The following is an 18,879-nucleotide window of genomic DNA, read 5'->3' as shown; positions in this document are numbered from 1 at the left end:
CCACCCGTACCTGGGCATGGCATTCCCTGAAGGGACTGTCCAGCAGCTGGTAGCATACATCATGGGCATCAGCCTGCATGCCTGCCTCTGAGCTGCTCAGGGGGCCCTCACAGCCCTGGGCCGCCTCTGCTGAATCCAGACACCCAGGCTGGAGACACGGAAATTCAGGCCAATGGGGGATAAGAGACATTAACCAGGACACCAGGAAAGCAGCCACGACCCGACCCTCATAGGTGCCCGAAGTCCCCATTGTCATGGCTGCCAACCCAGACATCCTGGGGTTTGGGGGACGGGGCAACTAGATTGTCAGCTCTGGTAGGGGTTGTGGGAACTGGGGGGGTGGGTCACATCAACCCACAGGCAGGAGGTTTCATAACTAGCCAGTTAACCCAAAACTGGTCAGTGACCAGGTTGCTGGGTGTGTCCCCTGGTCGGTGGGTTCACCACTTTAATCCCGTGGGACTCTGAGCCTGCCCCTCACCAAGGATCCGGGACCAGGCCAGGCCCCATCCCAGGGAAAAGGCCAGTGATGAAGACAAAGAGCAGAGGCTTGAAGGTATCAGAGAAGCCAGGAATGGGCAGGGGGGCAACCAGGAGCCGGGCAGTGAGCCTGGGCTCCCTGAAGCCTGTAGTCTCACCTCAGAGTCAGGGAGCCTCCAGGAATTCCCAAAGGTGGCAGCTAACACAGCCAGTCTCCCTCTGGGCTCCAGGAAGTCATCTGGGGGAGGGCAAGCCAGAGAGGTGCCCAGTCTGGGCTCTCCAGTCTTTCCCTCCCTCCTACACCAGCAACCGAGTCACGCCCACTTACCCTCGGGCTGGCCATTGTAGACTCCACAGAGACCTTGAGTTTGTCCCTGGAGCTCAGAGTCCACAGAAACAGAGATGGAACTGGACCTGTCCAGGCGTATGGTGACCCCCAGACCCCCAGACAACACCAGCCAGTCCCCCTGCCACTGCAGGCTCAGCCCTGGGCAGGAGAAGGAGGGAGTCATACTCCCTGCCCCTCCCACCATCACACCCAGGTGCAGACTGCCCAGGGAAGGAGAGGAGAGAGAATTCTGACAATTCTACAGAATTCTGCACTTCATACTCTTTAAAGGAGAAGCAACTGGTTTCCCCATCAGAGCCCTGTTTGAGAAGTTCATGAACACTACAGATGCTCTCTTGAGCAAGTGACTACAAGCGATAAGTAAACTTCAAAGCTCTCGTAAGGACACACACAGCCCCAGCTCCACCTCACTTGGTGGAGCCAAGACCAGGAGAAAAGGTCTAGTAGGCGAGGATCCCACCTAACAGCACAAAAGCCCTACCTCACAGCAAACTGGGAGGCAGGCTGGGAAAGCGGTTTGTTTAAAGATTTTATCAAAGGATTTATTTATTTGAGAGAGATTATGCATGCAAGCAGGGGGCGGGGCAGAGGAGGAGGGAGAGAATCCCAAGCAGACTCCCGGCTGAGCTTAGAGTGTGATACGGGGTTCCATCTCAGGACCCCGAGATCATGGCCTGAGCTGAAATCAAGAGTCAGAGGCTTAACCAACTGAGCCACCCAGGCGCCCCTTAAAGATGTTCTTTTTTTTTTTTTTTTAATTTTTAAAAATTTTTTAAAATTATTTATTTTTTTTTTTTTTTGACAGAGAGATCACAAGTAAGCAGAGAAGCGGGCAGAGAGAGGGGGCGGGAAGCAGGTTCCCTGCCAAGTAGAGAGCCTGATGCCATGCGGGGCTTGATCCCAAGACCCTGAGATCTTGACCTGAGCTGAAGGCAGAGGCTTAACCCACTGAGCCACCTAGGTGCCCCAAAGATGTTCTTTTTAAATAATCTTCACACCTAAGGTGGGGCTCAAAATCCCAACCTTGAGATCGAGAATCCCAGGCTTTATAGACGGAGCCGCCAGGCATCCTGACACTCAAAGAGGTTAAGCCAAGGGCCTTGCCCCAAGCCATGCTGTGAGGGGCTAAGGGAGCGGGGGTGGCTTGCAGGAATCACCTTGGAGACTAGGTCCTTGACCTGCCTCCTCAGCGGACTCCCTCCCTCCCTCCTGTCCCAAAACCTCCCAGTCGCTGTGGGGGCAGGGCAGCAGTCTCCCACTCAGCTGCCCCTTTCGCTGTCCCCTGCCCCGGGAGATAGGCAGGCTGTTCCCAAGGAACACAGGGGGCCCCAGGAAGTCTGCCGCTCCCTACAGTACCGTGGAGCAGCTGAGACTCCCCGTCAGGTACCAGCTTCCCGTTCACAGAGACGTTTCTGCCCTGGATCAGCACCTCCTCAGGTCCCATCATTACTCGGGCCTTGGGGGGAGACACAGAGTGGAAGAGGTGTTCAGTGGCTCACCTCCTCCCCGTGTCCAGCTCCCTTCCTGCATCCTCCCCCCCCCCGCCCCCCCCCCCCCGTCTCCCTCCCTCACCAGCTGACAGTGCCCAGACTGGGGGCAATGCCCCCTGGGCGTGAGGTGGACCGCCCAGGTGGCATCCGGGGCGCCCGCCAGCAGGTAAGTGCAGCGGCCCAGGAAGTGGTAGTGGCGTCCATCAAAGGTGCGGTAGTGGAAGCCTGACCAGGTGGCGCAGGTGGCCGAGGGCTGCTGGCGCTGGCTCCAGAACTGGGCCACGGCCCCCGCCAGGGGCTGCAGGACGGCTGGAGAGGGAGCGCTGCCTGGAGGAGATATATGAGCTGTGGTGAGCGTCTGAGTGTGATGGCAGGAGGATGGAGGACGGGGACCTGGGGCTTCTCCCAGAGCAGGAGGCAGGTGGAGAGGGAATGGTCACTCTGGAGGCGGGAGGGGTGGGAGGTGACTCATCCGAGAGCACAAGGGAATGGGTCTGAGCCCTGCAAAAAGGCCCAGAGCTCAAGAACTCTATGGGGCAGTGCCCGGTCAGGGGGAGAAAGTGATGGCTACCCTTGCAGACTGACCTGGGAGGTGTCGGCTAGAGCAGCTGAGGCAGGCCTGGGAGCTGCCATCCCGCCAGCTGTGTCCCCAAGGCCAAGCACAGCACTCCTCCAGGCTTCCCGCAGAAGCATTAGCCGAGCCTGCCTGCAGCTGGCATTGCCGCGTGGCAAAGCAGTGGCCCCCAGGGGTGGCTTCTGCAAGGGCTGTGGTGGGTGGAGGGAGAGAATGGGGCGACCCAGACAGTCAGCCTGGACCCAGCTTCCCTCCCCAACAGCCTCCCCGAAACCACAGATCTGGGCTAATAGCAGGTGCTTACCCAGGGTGCAGTGGGTGCCCCCCCAGCCTGGGCAGCAAGCCCTCACTGTCCGGTTCCTTGCAGCGAGCCGGGTTTCTGGGGGTCTGGGTCCACCGAACAGGCGGCAGGGAGAAGATGTTAGTATTCAGCCCAGCCCCATCCCTGTCCCTGGGAATGGCCTGGGACAGTCAATCTGGTCATTTATTCTCTGAGTGACTTTCTCATGTGATTTCCCTTCCAGGTCTTTTTTTTTTTTTTTAAATATATTTTGTAAAGATTTTATTTCAGAGAGATTGAGCGAGAGAGAGTGAGTACAAGTGGGGAGAGGGGTAGAGGGAGGGGAGGGGGAAAGGGAGATGGAGAAGCAGACTTCCAGCTGAGCAGGGAGCCCGATGCCAAACAGGGTTTGATCCCAAGGCAGATGCTTCACCGACTGAGCCACCCAAGCGCCCCATCTCTTCCAGGTCTTAATTTCCCCTTATGCAAAGTGAGAATGATGTTGGGAAGGCAGACTGGAGGGGAGGCACAGGGAACAGGCATCCTACCTCTCCCTGTGCTACCTGTCCCCAGTCCCACACCCTGACTCTTCTTGAGCCCAGCCAGACCTATTGCCCAAATGCCTGCTTCTCCAGGACACCACCCAGTTCCCCTTCCGCCCAGAATGTTGGCCCCATTGCTCTCTCCTGCTCAGCAGCTAACCCAGGCTCCGACCCTCACTCACTTGTAGATGGGACAGAGCCCAGCACGTCCACTCCAGGACAGGTCCAGCTGCCAGCCCAAGCGCTGGTAATGGTAGAGGCTGGTGCAAGGCACCCGGTCCTCCTGGCGGGGGGTCACTTCCTCCTCCACCAGGAAGGTTTCTGTATGTTCACACCACCGGCTGCCCACAGATGGGGAATGACAGCTGCTGCCACCAGCCCCTCTATTGCCAAGAAGCCCTGTCCTGGGAGCCCATTCCCAATAAAGCCCCTCCCGGGGAAAGGTTAGTGAACTGAAAAGGAGGCTGGTGGGAGCCAGAAGCACCGGCTGCCGCAGAGGGTCCTGTTCGTGAGGCCGGAGCAGAGGATCTTAGTGAATGGGACCCCAGGCTGGGCTGCTTACCCGTTAGCCAGTGCCCAGGCCATCCCAAAGAGGAGGGCAGAGAGAAGCATGGCGCTCCCTGCCCAGGTCCTCTGCGGGGCTGTGAGCCTTGGGGGCGGGGGAAGACAGTGGCAGGTGAGCAGAAAGGCCAGTGCTGGCCTTCCCTACCCCACACTGCGGTCTCCAACAATCAGGCGTCAACGTGTCCAAGGCAGCTCAGACAACTAGAACGAGGCCCCTGGGGCTGGGGAGGCTTTATCTCAGCCCCATGCCCTGGGGCACCAGCTGCTCAGAACCAGATTGGACCTGCCTGCGCATTGTGAAATCCGCACAGAGGACCGCTCTCCCTGGCAACAGTCCCCTTCCTGCCCCTTTTGTGTGTGTGTGTGTGTAAGCGTGTGTATGCGTGTGCACGCATGTGTCTGAACGCTCACTGGGGGAGTGCATGTGCCCCAGAACACAGCTCAGATGATATCTGAGCCTCTGATATCCCCCCACCTTTAGGCTGTACCACAATTTAGGTGGACTCTGGACAAGCCACCTTCTCTTTCTGAGCCTCAATTTCCTTGTCAGTAAAAAATTTAGGGGCTTCCCAGGGATGCTTGTGTGTTGCGGGGGGGGGGGGGGATGGCTTGGCGGCTCCACTTTGAAATTGTGTGTGTGCTGGGGCCCCTGGCCAACTCAGCTGGTTAAGTGTCAGATTCTTGGTTTGGGCTCAGGCCATGATCTCGGGGTCATGGGATCAGGCCCTAGGTTAGGGCTCTGCACTCAGCACTCAGCGTGGAGTCTGCTTGAGATTCTCTCTCTCCCTCTGCCCCTCCTCCCACCTTGCACCTGCGCACGCGAGCTGTCTCGCAAATAAATAAATCTTAAAAAGAAAGAAATTGTGTGTGTACCCATCTTCCCAAGGATAGTTCTATAACTGTTATTAAGTTCTCAAAAGGAACTATGACCCCACAAAACGGCTGTTATTGTGCCAAATGACTGATATGGTCTTCTAGCCCCCAAATTCTGGCTATGATTCTCTCTCCCCACTCCCTTTCCTGCCCCGTTTCCCTGTAGGCACTTGAGAAGCCAGGACCAGTGAGCAGAAGGAGTTGAGTTTCCAGGCTGGCTGAACTGTGTGGAGACAGTGGGGGAGCCTATGCCCTTTCCTCTGTGGTCTGACCTCTCACTGGGGCTGATTATGTGTGGATGGCTGGGTCCATCCTGGTTTCCTTTTGAGAAAGTCTCCTAGGGTCCAGAACCAGGAAGCCTGGGCAGGGGAACAGAGCAAGCCTCAGGGAGGAGAGGCAAGGGTGGAAAGTGCGAGTGTGCATGGGGGGGTAGGAGACAGAGGGGCCTGGAAAGGCAGCCTCCGCAACCCTGGGGGCAAGGCAGTCCGATGGATCATCTGAGTATCCGGTAGGGGCAGCAGGTGGCCCAGGTAAATCCTGGTTACCAACTCCCAGGGCACCCGGGCTGGAATGTGGCCTGACCCTCAGATTCCATAAACCTCCATCCCCTAAATCTGCTGTCCCACTGACCACCGCGCATAGTTACCCCACCTCGGGCAAGGAAGCTGCTGGGAACCAGAGCCATGCTAGGCATTTCTCCTGGGCCTACCCTCGGTACTGTGGCCCAGAGAGGGTGCGGTGAGTCCCTCAGGGAGCTCTCAGGACGGGTCCTCAGAAAAGGCCAGGGTTGGGCCATGGGCACGTTGCTGTTCCTAATCTCTCACACACAGACCCCATACACTCTCCCCCTGTTGCTTCACATGCTCACACCCCCAAGTGCTCATGACCTAGCACAAAGAGACACATTCTACTCCCAGGGCCATGAGACGACTGGGCACTGACTAGTTGAAGGAGCCCATCCAGGAGGTTGAAGAGCCTTTTCCAGCTGATTCCGAGGTCCCCCGTGCTTTTCCAGGCACCACCTGCTCCCCTGCCCCTCTCCTAAACTTGAGGAAAGTTGATGGTGCCCTGCTGTGCGCTGTGGTTCTCCAGGGAGGGCCCAGTCTCAGCTCCGTATTCTAACCAGAGGTGATAAGGTAACAACACTTGCATTGGGGAGAACCCCAAGTCACCATGTCCCTTTCCCCTAAATGGGGCAGGAAGGAGGAAGCTGGAGGCCAGGGGAGACTGGACAAAGAGAGATGGGAGAGGGGGCCTGGAATAGACAGCCCACATTTCAGCTGAACAAGGACAGGGCACAGGGAGCTTTCTGAAGGAGTCAGGTGCCCGGCTGGCAAGACCCAAGAAAACCATCATAACCCCGTTGGAACACCAAGTCCCCCAGAAACCGGATCTGAGGACTGAGGGCATCCCTCCACACCTAACAGCTGCAGGTTCCCAGGCCAATAGGTGGACCAGGCCCACCCTGCCCAGCGCCCCCTCTCCGCAGCCCCCTCCTCAGGACGCCGCCCTCAGAGTCTCCGCCCAGCGGGTCTCTAGCCTCACCGTCCCCCTCACTGGCCTCCTCTCCAGCCCTGCCTTCTCCCTGGGGACCCGGCTCAAAAAACCCCCACCCCAACTTCTGCTTCAAAGGGCCCATTCTCGGCCGGCACTGAAGCCAGCTCTGTCTCCTTCGGCCACCCCTCGCTGCCCCAAGGGACCCGACTCCCGCCGCGGGTGTCCCGTTCGGTCCTCCGGCATCGGGGTCAGGGGTTGTGGGTCTGAGCGAATCCGGGTGGAATCGGGGTGGAGAGCAGGGGTGGGGTCGGAGTTCCCCAGACCAGCCCCACAGACCGACAGTCTGGAGACTCGACCCCACCTAGAAGAGCGGCACAGATACACTGCGGGGGGCGGGGGGGGGGGGAGGTCGCTATTCAAAGACGGCGACGCAGACACTCACTGGCTCTCCTCCCCTGAGCACGCCCCCTCCTCTTCCCCTCCCCAACTCCTCATCGCACCCCCTCCCCTCGCGCTCCACCTTTCCTCTGGCTCCTCCCTCGACGCCTGCCAGCACCCTCCCGCGCAGCCCGCGTGCCCTTCCTCCCTGCCTCCTCTCCCTCCTCCACCCCTCCCCCCACACTCCTCCCTTCCCTTCCCCCTCTTCTCTCCCCCCCCCCTCGTTCCTAGGCTCCCACTTTCCATCACCTACTCGGGGCCTCCGTCCCTCCACACCGTCACCTGCACGCCTGTCCCCGCCGTGCCGCCTTCCTGCGACCCCACTCCAGCACCCCCCTGCCCCTACCTCCCCCACTGGGTGCCCGGCTGCTCCCTTCCCGCTTCCGCGCTCCCCTCCCCCCTGCCGGGCGCCGCTTCCCCGCTCCCGCTCCCTCCGCGTCTTTTCCTCTCCCCTCCCCGCGAAGTTTCGGGGCTGTCAGTCTGTCAGTCTTTCGGGCAGTCGGCACCCGAGCTACAGGCAGCGGGCGCCATTGCGAGCAGAACCGGCCGGGGCAGAAGGCCGGGGCGCCTGGGTCCCGCCAGCAGCGGGGAGACCCGACCGGCCAGCCCGCCAGGTACGGGCGGTGGAGGCGCCCAGCGGCAGGCGGCTCCGCCCGCTTCCCCTTCTACACCGACACTCAGTCACTGCCCGCTCCGCGCAGGTGACAGCCCGGGGGGGGGGGGCGCCCGGAGCGCTGGAGGGGGTGGGGTGGGGTTAGTGGGGGAAAGAAAGGGCAGGAGAGGGGCAGGGGCTGGAGGAGGGAGGGGCTGGGGCTGGGTGGAGAGGGTCTGGCTTGGGGGTGGTCACGGCAGTCGAGGAGAGGAGGACCGGGGATCTGGAGGGAGGGGCGGAGGCTGGGGAGAGGGGCCCGGGTGGGAGTCCGGTGGGAGAGGGTTGGGAGGCTCCCGAGGGGAGGGAGTGAGGAGTCTCCGGAAAGGGGAGAGGCAGTGTGGGAGGGGGCCGTAGGGGAAGGGGGGCGACGAGGCCAAGGGATCAGGCCTCTGGGGAGGGGCGGGAGAGGAGGGCGCTGACAGGTGAGCCCGGGAGCCGGGGAGGGGCTGGGCTGTGTAGTCAGGTCTGCGAGAAGAGGCTCTAGGGGACGGACGGGAGGCGGGGAGGTGGGAGGGGAGGGGTCTGATCGGGAGGAAAACTTGGGGGGCGGTAGAAGTCCGTGGGGAGCAGAAATGGGGAAGGTAGCCACTGAGAGAGAGGGGAGGGAAGCGGAGGTGTGTTGGGAGGCAGGGGTGGAGAGGAGCAGGTTCAGTGAGAAGGTCCAGAGCCAGCCGTAAGCCACAGACTCCCAGGCTTGGGGGAGCCTGGGGACAAGGGAGAGAGCTCGGGAGCGGACTGGAAGGGGGAGGGGAAGAGCGGTTCTAGGGACTGGGGACCGGGAGGGTAGGGTAGCGAGAGCCTGCTGGGGAGGCAAAGGGGGAAGGGAGACGGGGGCCTCGGAGGGGAAGGCAAGCTGCAGGAGGGAGACAGGGAGAGAGGGAGGAGGATGGTGTGGGGAGAGCGGGGAGGAGGGCTGGGGAGAGGGGGAGGAGGGAGGGAACTGAGGTGAAGAGAGGAAAGGAGAAGGAAGGGAAACCAGAGTGGGGGAGGAGAGGGAGAGGGGAGGGGAATGCGGGGTGAGGGAGAAAAGCGGGGAGGAGGGCGGCGTTAGGGAGGAAGGAAAAGAGGAGGGGGAAAGGAAGGGAGAGGGTGTGCAGCTGGGGAGGAGGATGGAGCCTGGGGGAGAACCGGGAGGGAAGGGGAAGGCTGCCCTGAGCCAGGGGAGGAGGAGGGGAACCCTGTCGCCAAGTGTGCCCAGAGGAGAGGGTCAGGGGGGCGGTGTCCGGGGAGGGCCTACCCGAGGGGGCCGGGAGGGGCTGGCCCGGCTGTGACCAGGGGGAGGAGCCGGAGGGGCGGGGCAGGGGGCGGAGCTGGGGAGCGGGCCAGATTCGGTAGGGAGAGAGGGCGGAAGGCAGAGGGAGCCGGAGAAGGGAGAGGCAAAGGGAAGGCTGCCAGAGAGATGTGGGGGGAGGGGAGTCTGGTGGGGGGAGGGGCAGGGAACCCGCTGGAGGAGGAGCTGGGAAGGGGGCTCGAGGGCGGGGTGTCCCTGCCTGGGGAAGCCCTGAGGGGGAGGGGCGATGGTTTTGAGGTAGGGTTTTGGGGAGAGGAAGCTAGAGTCATTTCCTGCTTCAGCAAAGACCCTCCTTGGAGGGCCTCCCCCCCCCCCCCGCCCCAGTTGCCCAGTAGTGACACTCACCTCCGCCCCTCGGCTGGCTCCTATTTCGCCAGCTCCTGCAGTGACAGCTGGAGGGCCTGGGAGATGAAGTTCCCGGCTCCCACCCGGGTCTTCCACTCTCCACCCCCCCCCCCCCAGAATGGAGAATCGATTGATTCCTGACGTCCCCAGGCAAGGGCACTGGGGGGTGGGGAGCACTGGTGGGCTGGGCCCGGTTCAGAGACCCGCCAGGTGAGGGAAGGATTGCAGCTGATTTCTGGAACTGACCAGAGCCTGCAGAAGTGGCTTCAATGCCTTGGCCTTGCCCTGCAAAGATCTCTTTGCTTTCTGAAACCCATCTTCCCTCATGCCCCTTACCTGTCCCTGGGGACATCATCTTTGGAGCTCCTGGGGATCGCTGATGGGGAGAAGTTGGGCAGAGCCAAGGCCCAGGTGGCAGCTGTCCGGAGAAGAATGTGAACAAGGATGTGTTTTCTCCTCAGGGTGTGTGGCCTGATTCCCAGGAGGATCTACCCTGGGTTGCCATGAGAGAGACTTTTGAGGCCCTCAGCTCCCTGGGTGAGCCGGCAACACTCAAGGAACGTGGGTGGGTGGGAGGCAGGATCCAGGGGCACCCTAGGCCTGCTGCTTCCCTACCATTCGGACAGCCCGGCTGTTCTCAAGAGATGGCAACCCTGAGACCCCAGAGACCCCTGGGAGCCTGTAGGGCAGCCTCAGTTCCATTGGGTCTATTTTCAAGTCGGGCCGGGCGGAGGCTGTGCGGGACCGTTGCGCACGGCGCGCATGCCCATTGTAGGTGCACCTGCAGACTCCCGGACTCCTGTCTGGAGTACCCGGATATTTCCATCTATTTTCTCTTCCTTCACCTGCTCTTGACTCAGTGCAAAGGGGTACTGAGGACACAAAGAACACCTGGCCAGGCTGCTGGGAAGCCTGGCTCTCCCCTCTCATGCTGGCTAGAGACCCTTCCTTCCTGAGCAAGTTGGAAAAAGCCCCTTAGCTGTTTCGGGGAAGAGGAAGAGCCCCTCCCTTTGATCACTGTTCTATACTCTGACGCTTTATTTGGCCCCATCCTTCTGCCTATTAACAGGATTCTCTGTGGGACAGCCGGAGATGGCCCCCCAAAGTGAGCCTGGGGAAGGGTCCCATAATAACCAGGAGCGGATGTCCCCTTCCAGGGAAGACAGCATGCTGGGCACATGCTCTGGTAAGTAGGTGGGGACCAGGAGCAGTGGCTCGGGGAGGCATCTACCTTTCCTTCTTCAGGTATTTGTTGAGCACCTACTAAGTGCCACGGTACTATTCTCCATATTTGGAATACCTCAGTGGCCAAAAACAAAGATCCGTGCCTTCCAGGAGCTTAATCTTAGGGAGGACAGAAAGTCAGCAAACAAATATAAAAATGTACTTATAGATTGTCTCAGGGGATATGTGCTATGGGGAAGGGCCTGAGGTGGGGGTGGGGCTGCAGGATTAAATAGTAGGAGGGTGAGAGCGGGCCCCATTGGGAAGGTAAGATTTGAGCAAGATTCGGAAGAGGTGAAGAAGGTGGCCGAGTAGCTCCCAGAGGGAGAAGACAAGGAAAGCAGGCCCGTGTCTGGCTTCTTGACATTCTGGTCTTGCCCAGTGATTTGCCTGGAACTTGGGTCCATCTGCCATCTGGGAGGTCTGCAGCCCCCCTTGTAGAAGTCTCCTGCAAGCCTCAGAGCAGGGATCTTTCCTTGCCTCCACCACCTCCTACACATATTCCAGAAGCTCCTCACAGCTGCGGCTCTTGCAGCCTTCACAGCCTTTGCTTACAGCTGCCCCCGCTTGAAGGAGCCTGAGGCTGCCCCTGGGGCAGCAGGGAATTCAGTCCCTGCAGCTATGATGTGGGACACAATCCTGCCAGGGGGACTGGGACCGGGGTTTCAAAAGCCCCTGCTTGATGGCCCCAGTGGGGACCTCTGTCCTTCTGTGATGTCTTTGGAGTCCTTGAGGTAGCCTGTTCTCTTCCAGGACACGAGGCCCCCAGACCAGAGGAAGGCGCCCACACTGAAGAAGCTCAAGGCCCCGGCAGAGGAGGCCAGGCATGCACGCCACAGAAGGCCGAGCCCATGGGCTCCTGCCCAGGTGAGTCCTTCCATCTCTCCAGACCACCGGGGGCCCAGGCAGAGGGGATAGGGGCCTTGTCAACTCCCGGCTGCTATCTGAATGAGGCAGCCACTCCAGGCCCTTCCAACCTAGGATGAATCCGTCCCTGGCACCTTTCTGCCGTAGAGCTTTGGCCCCCAGAGGGAACTCCACAGCACAGATGACAGGACTCAGAGAGGCTGGTCACCCAGAGAAACTGACCCTCACCTCAACATCCTCTAGAAGTCTTAACTTCTCCTGCCTCCCTCTGTCTGCGTGTGTATTTGTTGATGACTTGAATTGCCATTCCCATGAAGACCTACCTTTTCATTGCCTTCCCCCTAGACAAGCTCCCTTCCCCCCAAATCTCCACTGGTCTCGGTGGTCCCCCAATGCCCCAATTCTGTGGTGCTGGACTCATGTCCCCCACACCCAGGGGGACGGAACGGTTGATTTCTCTCTTCACCGTACTGCCCTTACTCCCTCCAGCTCCCACACACGTGGCACCTTCTACCTGACTGATGTCCTTTATTCCAGAGGTTTATTTAGAACCTGCTCAGTCCAGGCTGTGTTAGGTAGAAGGGAACGGACACAGACCCTGTTTGACTCCTGCCTCCCCATGTCCCAGCCGAGTGACCTTAGATAGGCTCCCTCACCTGCAGGAGCTTGTTTGCCCACCTGTAAGCAGGGAGAAGATGCACTTCATGGTTGCTGTGAAGCTTTGTGACAGCAGATAGACCATGTGTCATCGGCGGTTGGCACTCAATAAGTGGTGGCAGTCCTCATTTTCATGAGACACATACAGAAATAGAACACAAGACGTCTCCCTTTCAGAAGCTAAAATCTAGCTGAGATGACAATATGAACCAGAATAAGGAATTAAAAGAACAAATAGTAATCGGGCCACATTGCAAGGAAGTATAACCGTGTTCCGTGAGTGCTGTAGGTAGATGAGAGATGCTCACGCATTGGATTTTTCAAAGATTTTGGCGACCCGTGCTGCATTTTGAGGAGGTGTAGACATGAGCCCTGATGGTGGGGCAGAGGACGGGAAAACATTCTAGGCTAAGAAGAGACTTTAATACAGAAAATTTGCCGTGTGGCCGGGGTTTGAGCAGACCAGCTTGGCTACAGAGGAGCGTTTATGCCTAGGACAGGAACTCAGATCCTCTGGTTCAGTGGTTCTTAAACGAGAATGACTTTGGGAGCTTTAGAGAAAGCGAAGAGATCAGGCATCCTGCTCCCAGAGATGCATTTGGGTAAAAGTCACCAGGAGATTAGGAACCATGAACTAACACAACCCTTACACCTAAGCCAATGAACGCAGTGAGCTCGGAGTGCTCACAGAGTTAACAGGTCACACTACTGGCTAGTGGCAGGGGAGAACCCAGGTGGACACTCCCAGTCTGGCCCTGAGCTCCTTTGTCTAGGCTGGACCATTGCAGGGCCCAGGAGGGACAAAGCTCCAGTGGGACCGACCTCCAACCTGCTTCCCCAGAGGGTGCTCCCTGCTTCTCCCGACATGGGCACTGTTTACTGGTTCCCCCATTCCTGCAAACTCCATCCTCCTCTTCCTACACTGGGATTTCCTGCCTGGCTCCAGAGGCCAGAATGAAGGGAGGGAGTTAGGGATAGGGCAAACCTTGGAGAGGCAACTAGAAGGGAGTTCCAGCTGCTCAGCTGATGGGAGAATGCGGTTCCAGAAAGGGCTGGAAGATCTGGGGCAGCCACTGTGAGCAGATGAACGTGGAGGGAAGCCTGAGGCCTGAACTTGGAGCAACCTTTATATTCAGGGGCCACAAAAGTACACGCGCCTTCTGCAGAGGCAGGGAAAACGCTCCCCGGCCCTGCAGAAGCCTAGGAGAGATCCCCCAGGAGGAGCTGAGGGCTCTCACCAGCTTCCTGGGCTGCAAGGAGCTGAGGAGGAGGATGGACCAGGGACACTCTCTGGAAACATCCAGTAGAACTGAGAGAGCAAGAGCCAGACGGTGGCGTGGCTCCAGAAGCGGGGCTCCTATGGGCCGGAATAAAAATGGAGCTTAATTGGCTCGTCTGGTTTTGACTTTCCAGGGGATGAGTGGATGATACGGAAGGTGAAGGTGGAGGAGGAGGATCAGGAGGCGGAAGAGGAGGTCGAGTGGCCGCAGCATCTAGCGTTACTCCCCGGCCCTTTTCCCGCGCCGGACCTGGGACCTCTGGCCGCTGCGTACAAGCTGGAGCCCGGGCCCCCAGGGGCCCTGGAAGGACTCGCGCTGGCCGGGTGGGCCCCGACCTCGGAGAAGCCCTACGGCTGCGGGGAGTGCGAGCGGCGGTTCCGGGACCAGCTGACTCTGCGGCTGCACCAGAGGCTGCACCGCGGCGAGGGCCCGTGCGCCTGCCCGGACTGCGGCCGCAGCTTCGCGCAGCGCGCGCACATGCTGCTGCACCTGCGCAGCCACCTGGGCGAGCGGCCCTTCCCCTGCTCCGAGTGCGACAAGCGCTTCAGCAAGAAGGCGCACCTGACCCGCCACCTGCGCACGCACACCGGCGAGCGGCCCTACCCGTGCGCCGAGTGCGGCAAGCGCTTCAGCCAGAAGATCCACTTGGGCTCGCATCAGAAGACGCACACGGGCGAGCGGCCTTTCCCCTGCACCGAGTGCGAGAAGCGCTTTCGCAAAAAGACACACCTGATCCGCCACCAGCGCATCCATACGGGCGAGAGGCCCTACCAGTGCGCCCGGTGCTCCCGCAGCTTCACGCACAAGCAGCACTTGGTGCGGCACCAAAGGGTGCACGAGGCGGCCGGCCGCGCCCCCTCCTCTCCCGACGCGCCCGCCTCGCCGGGTTCCCCGGCCCCGTCCCCGACCCCGTCCCCTCCTGGGCCCAAGCCTTTCTCCTGCTCCGACTGCGGCCTGAGCTTCGGCTGGAAGAAGAACCTCGCCACGCACCAGCGCCTGCACCGCGGCGAGGGGCGCCCCTTTGGGTGCGACCAGTGCGCGCTGGGCGCTACCGTGGACGCCGCCGCCGCCAAGCCCTTGGTCTGCGCGCCCGGTGACACGCCGGCGACCCAGGGCGCTCCCGCCAGCGAGCGGTCCTCCTGCGCGGACTGCGGGCGCGGCTTGGCCCACGGGCAGCAGCCGGCGCGGCAGCGGCGGGTGCACCCGGGCGAGCGGCCCTTCGCCTGTGCGCAGTGCGGCCGCCGCTTCGGCTCGAGGCCCAATCTGGTCGCGCACTCCAGAGCCCACAGCGGCGCCAGGCCTTTCGCCTGCGCGCAGTGCGGCCGCCGCTTCAGCCGCAAGTCGCACCTGGGCCGCCACCAGGCGGTGCACACGGGCAGCCGGCCCCACGCCTGCGCCGTCTGCGCCCGCAGCTTCAGCTCCAAAACCAACCTGGTGCGCCACCAGGCCATCCACACCGGCTCCCGCCCCTTCTCCTGCCCGCAGTGCGGCAAGAGCTTCAGCCGCAAAACGCACCTGGTGCGGCACCAGCGCATCCACGGCGAGGCCGCCCACGCGGCCGCCGACTCCGACCTCTCGGCCACTGCCTGGCCCACGCCCTCAGAGGCAGCGGCGCCCCCCCTCTTCTTCTGAGCCGTGCTCTCTCCAGGAGCCTTCTTTGGCTCGCTGGTTGGAGAGACCCGTGCCCGACATCTTCTGGGCGGTAAGCACGACGGCCTGGGCCCCGATGGCTGTTCTCTGCCCTCTTTATCTTGCCGGAGAGGAAGAAGTCTGGGCAGGATGACCAGCTTTGGCATTCTGTGACAAAGACAATGCTAAGAGTGAGCCCTTGCTGGGAACGTGAGTCCTGGAAAGAATCCCACCAAGAGACCCCATCAGAAAGCAGACATTTGTTTTCTTGGACCCCAGCCTGCCAAGGACGGGCTGGGTCAGGAGCCTTTCCAGGGGGAGTGAAAAGAATGAGTATGTGTGTACTTAAAGTGTCATTAAAATCAAAATCTGAAGGTTTGGGGGCTGTTAAATGAGCACCGCGGGAGACGGGGAATCCCTGACTCTTCTCATCCACTGCCCCCACTCAGTCCTCCCCCAGAGGACCAGCCCTTCCTACCCCCCCTACCCCCCCCCCCCCGTGAGCTAAATTTAGCCAGGCACTGGTAATGGGCTCTAGGAAATGAAAATAAAATAGAGCTCACCGCGCCACTATCCTGCTCCCTGCTTTTAGCTCAGACGCTTGATGGAAGAAACATGAACATGCGTGTCTCATGGCAGGTGCCAAGGCTACCAAGGTAGGGAACGCAGAGAGGGGCAGGGCACCCTGTGGCCATTGCCATGGAGATGGTGTGGGCTCTGGAACTGTCCCCAGGGGCTCTCAGAACAGCAGCCCCACCTGCCACCCTGCCTGGCAGCGTGAAGGACGTGAACAGCAGATGAATGTTGCTTTCCCAACACCATCTCCCCTAATTTCTGTCTTTAAGGTGGATGCTTGATCCAGACGTCTCCGTAGCCACGTGTGCCTAGCTGGCTGGCTGGCAGTGAGATGGAGGGGAGGATGATGGAGAACATGCTGGACTGGGAGAAGGCTCTAACCAGGTCTGACCACTCCTGGGCCTCTCACGGGACATGGAGCAGAGAATCCATTTTCTTGCAACTCTACTTTCTAATTACCATAGATTGTTGATTGATAAGGGCTGAGGCCATTTCCATCTCTAGCACTACCATCACCAAAAATAACCCTCGCCAACAGATATTGGGGTGCCTCCTGCCTGCCAGGCACTACACTGGGGCACTAGGAAAGAATAGTAAGCGAGACAGACATACTTGCAGGAACTATCAGAAATCCTCGGGCAAGCCCAGAAGGCTTTGGGGGGCGGGGATGTGATGAGGGCATCCCAAATCTAGGGAAAGTCAAGGGAGGTTTGCAGCATGAAGACATCTCTTTTTTTTTCCTAAAGATTTTATTTATTTATTTGATAGAAAGAGACCCAGCGAGAGAGGGAACACAAGCAGGGGGAGTGGGAAAGGGAGAAGCAAGCTTCCTGCTGAGCAGGGAGCCCGATGCGGGGCTCGATCCCAGAACCCTGGGATCATGACCTGAGTTGAAGGCAGACGCTTAACGACTGAGCCACCCAGGCACCCCCAGCATGAAGACATCTCTACTGTGAGGCCTGGAGAATGAACACAAGGGGCCAGGTGAAGGGGGGTGGTGGGGAAGATGGTACACTCAGGGGTCAAAGTCCAGCACAGAGAGGCTCAGAGAGGGAGTCTTGAATGAGAGGGCCAGGAGCCTGAAGACTAGGAGGGGCCGACTAGAAAAGCCTTCAGCACAGATCAGGGAGCTCAGACTTTATCCAGGGGCAGCAGGAAGCCGTGGAAGGGTTTAGGCAGGGGAGCACTAGGATGATGTAGACACGGATGCATTTTAAGAAAGACGACTGGCTAAGAGACGCCAGACTCGGGATGAGTGGCCTAATGTGGAGACGGAGATGGAGGGTGGCAATGTCAGCCTGATTTCTGCTTGACGACTGACTACCCGACAGCAGCATTCTGCTGACATGGGGAACAGAGGAGGGGGAGCCGTCTTGCCCTGGGGGCACAGATTTGCATCTGCCGAGGGGTTGGATCCAGCAGGAAGCAGGCCATGTGGGTGCAGAGCTCTGGAGGGGGTCTGCGCTGGAGAGAGGTCCAAGACCCACCAACATGTTTGTCAAGCAGTGGGGCAGTGGATAATTGGCGAGAACCAAGTGTAGAGTGAGCCAAGAGGGCTCTGGACAGAACCCTCGGGACGGTCCCGTTCAGGGGACAGCATGCGGAGAAGCCCAGAAAGATTGGGGGCTTGTGGTGCCAGAGAGTGGAAAGGGAAGCCCCGAGGTGCCCGTCAGGGCTGAGGAAAGGCAGTGTTTCCGGACAGAGGAGGAAGTCCGCAGCCGAAGGGTGTCCAGAGACCACACAATAAGAACTTTCCACTCCTCTGGATTCTGCAGCAAGGAGATCCTTGGCAGCCTTGCTGTGACCTGCTTCCTGGGCCATGGGGACAGAATTCAGGTCGCAACGATGAATCTCAAAGGCACAGTCCCCCAGAAGGGAGAAGAAAATGAGACCAAGGTGCCGGTGGATGACTGAGGTGGCTTAGGTCTCTTTGACCTCGACGCAGAGGAAGGAGGACATGGGGGTCTGAATGCAGGGAGTTTAATTTCTGTGGCCAAGAATGAGTGGGGGATTCCGGGGGTCTGTGGCCGTGAGGCCGTAAGTAGGTGCCACTGAGTTTGGCCCCAGCAGCATTTGAAATACTTGGAAATTTCACTTGAAACTCTGGATTTCCAGCTTCTCCCGGGAGAAGCTGGAAAAAGCTAGCGGCTGGCACTGAGCGGAAGTCGGCCTCTTCAGACGTGGGAGAGGAGGCACAGTGTGCTGGGCCCCTGCCCGTCCATCGGCCGCGCTCCCTTGAGTTGCCTCCCAGGCCTCCCAGGCCTCCCAGGCCTCCCAGGCACTGAACCTGTGATTCCCGAGAAACAAAAGTCATCTCACAGACTTTGAAAATCAAACACATGCAAGCGACATTTATGTTGGTCATACCGATGTTTATATTTCTCTAAACATTCTGGAATTCTTGTGTAAGAACAACTTTTAGGGGCGCCTGGGCGGCTCAGTCGGTTCAAGTATCTGACTCTTGATACCAGCTCAGGTCATGATCTCAGGGTTCTGAGATCAACCCCCACCCCCGTTAGGCTTCATGCTGGGCATGGAGGCTGCTTAAGATTCCTTTGCTCCCGGGGCGCCTGGGTGGCTCAGTCGGCTGAGCATCTGACTCTTGGTCATGATCTCGGGGTCGTGAGACGATCCTCTGTACTCAGCAGGGAATCTGCTTGGGATTCTCCCTCTCCCTCTCCTTCTGCCCCTCCCCCTGCTCATGCAAGTGTGCACGCTCTCTCTCTTTCTCAAGTAAATAAATAAATCCTTTAAAAAAACACAAGATTCTTTCACTCCTGCTCCCTCTGCTCCTCCCTCTCCCCCTCTGCTCATGCTCTCTGTCTCTCTCTCTGCTAAAAAAAAAAGAAAAAAAGAAAATCTTTAGACCCTGCAGCATATCTGGGGAGACCTTCCACGTCCCAGACATTTACAGGACTTCCCATTCTCTTGAATCTTCTTGGCAAGGTGTATCTTTGAATCCTTCGAGTTTGTTGGCAAGAAGTCGAGGCATTTAGTGTCGAGCCTGGTGGTCATCTAAACAGGAGACGAGGCTGAAAACGTAAATGAGTCTGCAGGGAGAGACCGAGTTCCTGAGGGCTGCTCCCAGGGAGGAGTGCAGAGTGGAACAGTGACAGTCTCAGTGACAATATACGCCCCCCATGCCATCCCCGGAGGGAGCCAGCCCAGGTATGACCATCCTGGGAAGGCAGCAAATTTTTACCTTAGAAGCACATCCCATGGGGCGCCTGGGTGGCTCAGTGGGTTAAGCCGCTGCCTTCGGCTCAGGTCA

General features: G+C 59.4%; 2 protein-coding genes across 5 annotated transcripts in view; one reads left to right on the top strand and one right to left on the bottom strand.

Annotated features, from left to right (window-relative positions):
• Nucleotides 1-4,459, bottom strand: part of LOC125081017 (SCO-spondin-like) — a 51,827-nt gene extending 47,368 nt beyond the window's left edge. The window contains exons 1-9 of the mRNA XM_047695391.1: nt 4,278-4,459; nt 3,898-4,056; nt 3,198-3,280; nt 2,905-3,084; nt 2,402-2,646; nt 2,186-2,285; nt 809-967; nt 639-718; nt 11-148 (exon numbers count right to left, since the gene is read on the bottom strand). Coding sequence (XP_047551347.1) covers nt 11-148; nt 639-718; nt 809-967; nt 2,186-2,285; nt 2,402-2,646; nt 2,905-3,084; nt 3,198-3,280; nt 3,898-4,056; nt 4,278-4,327 — 1,194 coding nt within the window. The 5' untranslated portion in view covers nt 4,328-4,459. The remainder of the gene's footprint in view (nt 1-10; nt 149-638; nt 719-808; nt 968-2,185; nt 2,286-2,401; nt 2,647-2,904; nt 3,085-3,197; nt 3,281-3,897; nt 4,057-4,277) is intronic.
• A 2,798-nt stretch (nt 4,460-7,257) lies between these two features.
• On the top strand, nt 7,258-15,406 carry ZNF467 (zinc finger protein 467). 4 transcript variants are annotated; one of them, XM_047695364.1, is made up of 5 exons: nt 7,258-7,701; nt 9,837-9,912; nt 10,445-10,561; nt 11,353-11,466; nt 13,537-15,406. In XM_047695364.1, the coding sequence occupies exons 2-5, from the start codon at nt 9,879-9,881 to the stop codon at nt 15,033-15,035; spliced, it is 1,764 nt and encodes a 587-aa protein (XP_047551320.1). In that variant the 5' UTR covers nt 7,258-7,701; nt 9,837-9,878; the 3' UTR covers nt 15,036-15,406. The 4 variants fall into 4 exon arrangements, with proteins under 4 accessions (XP_047551320.1, XP_047551319.1, XP_047551322.1 ...); XM_047695363.1 differs by having other exon boundaries at nt 7,258-7,788; XM_047695365.1 differs by lacking the exon at nt 7,258-7,701 and adding an exon at nt 8,995-9,525.
• The last annotated feature ends 3,473 nt before the right edge of the window (nt 15,407-18,879 follow it).

This window comes from Lutra lutra, chromosome 11 (genome assembly GCF_902655055.1).
Source record: "Lutra lutra chromosome 11, mLutLut1.2, whole genome shotgun sequence".
NCBI classification, from domain to species: domain Eukaryota; kingdom Metazoa; phylum Chordata; class Mammalia; order Carnivora; family Mustelidae; genus Lutra; species Lutra lutra.
This window is presented reverse-complemented; position numbering and strand designations above follow the sequence as displayed.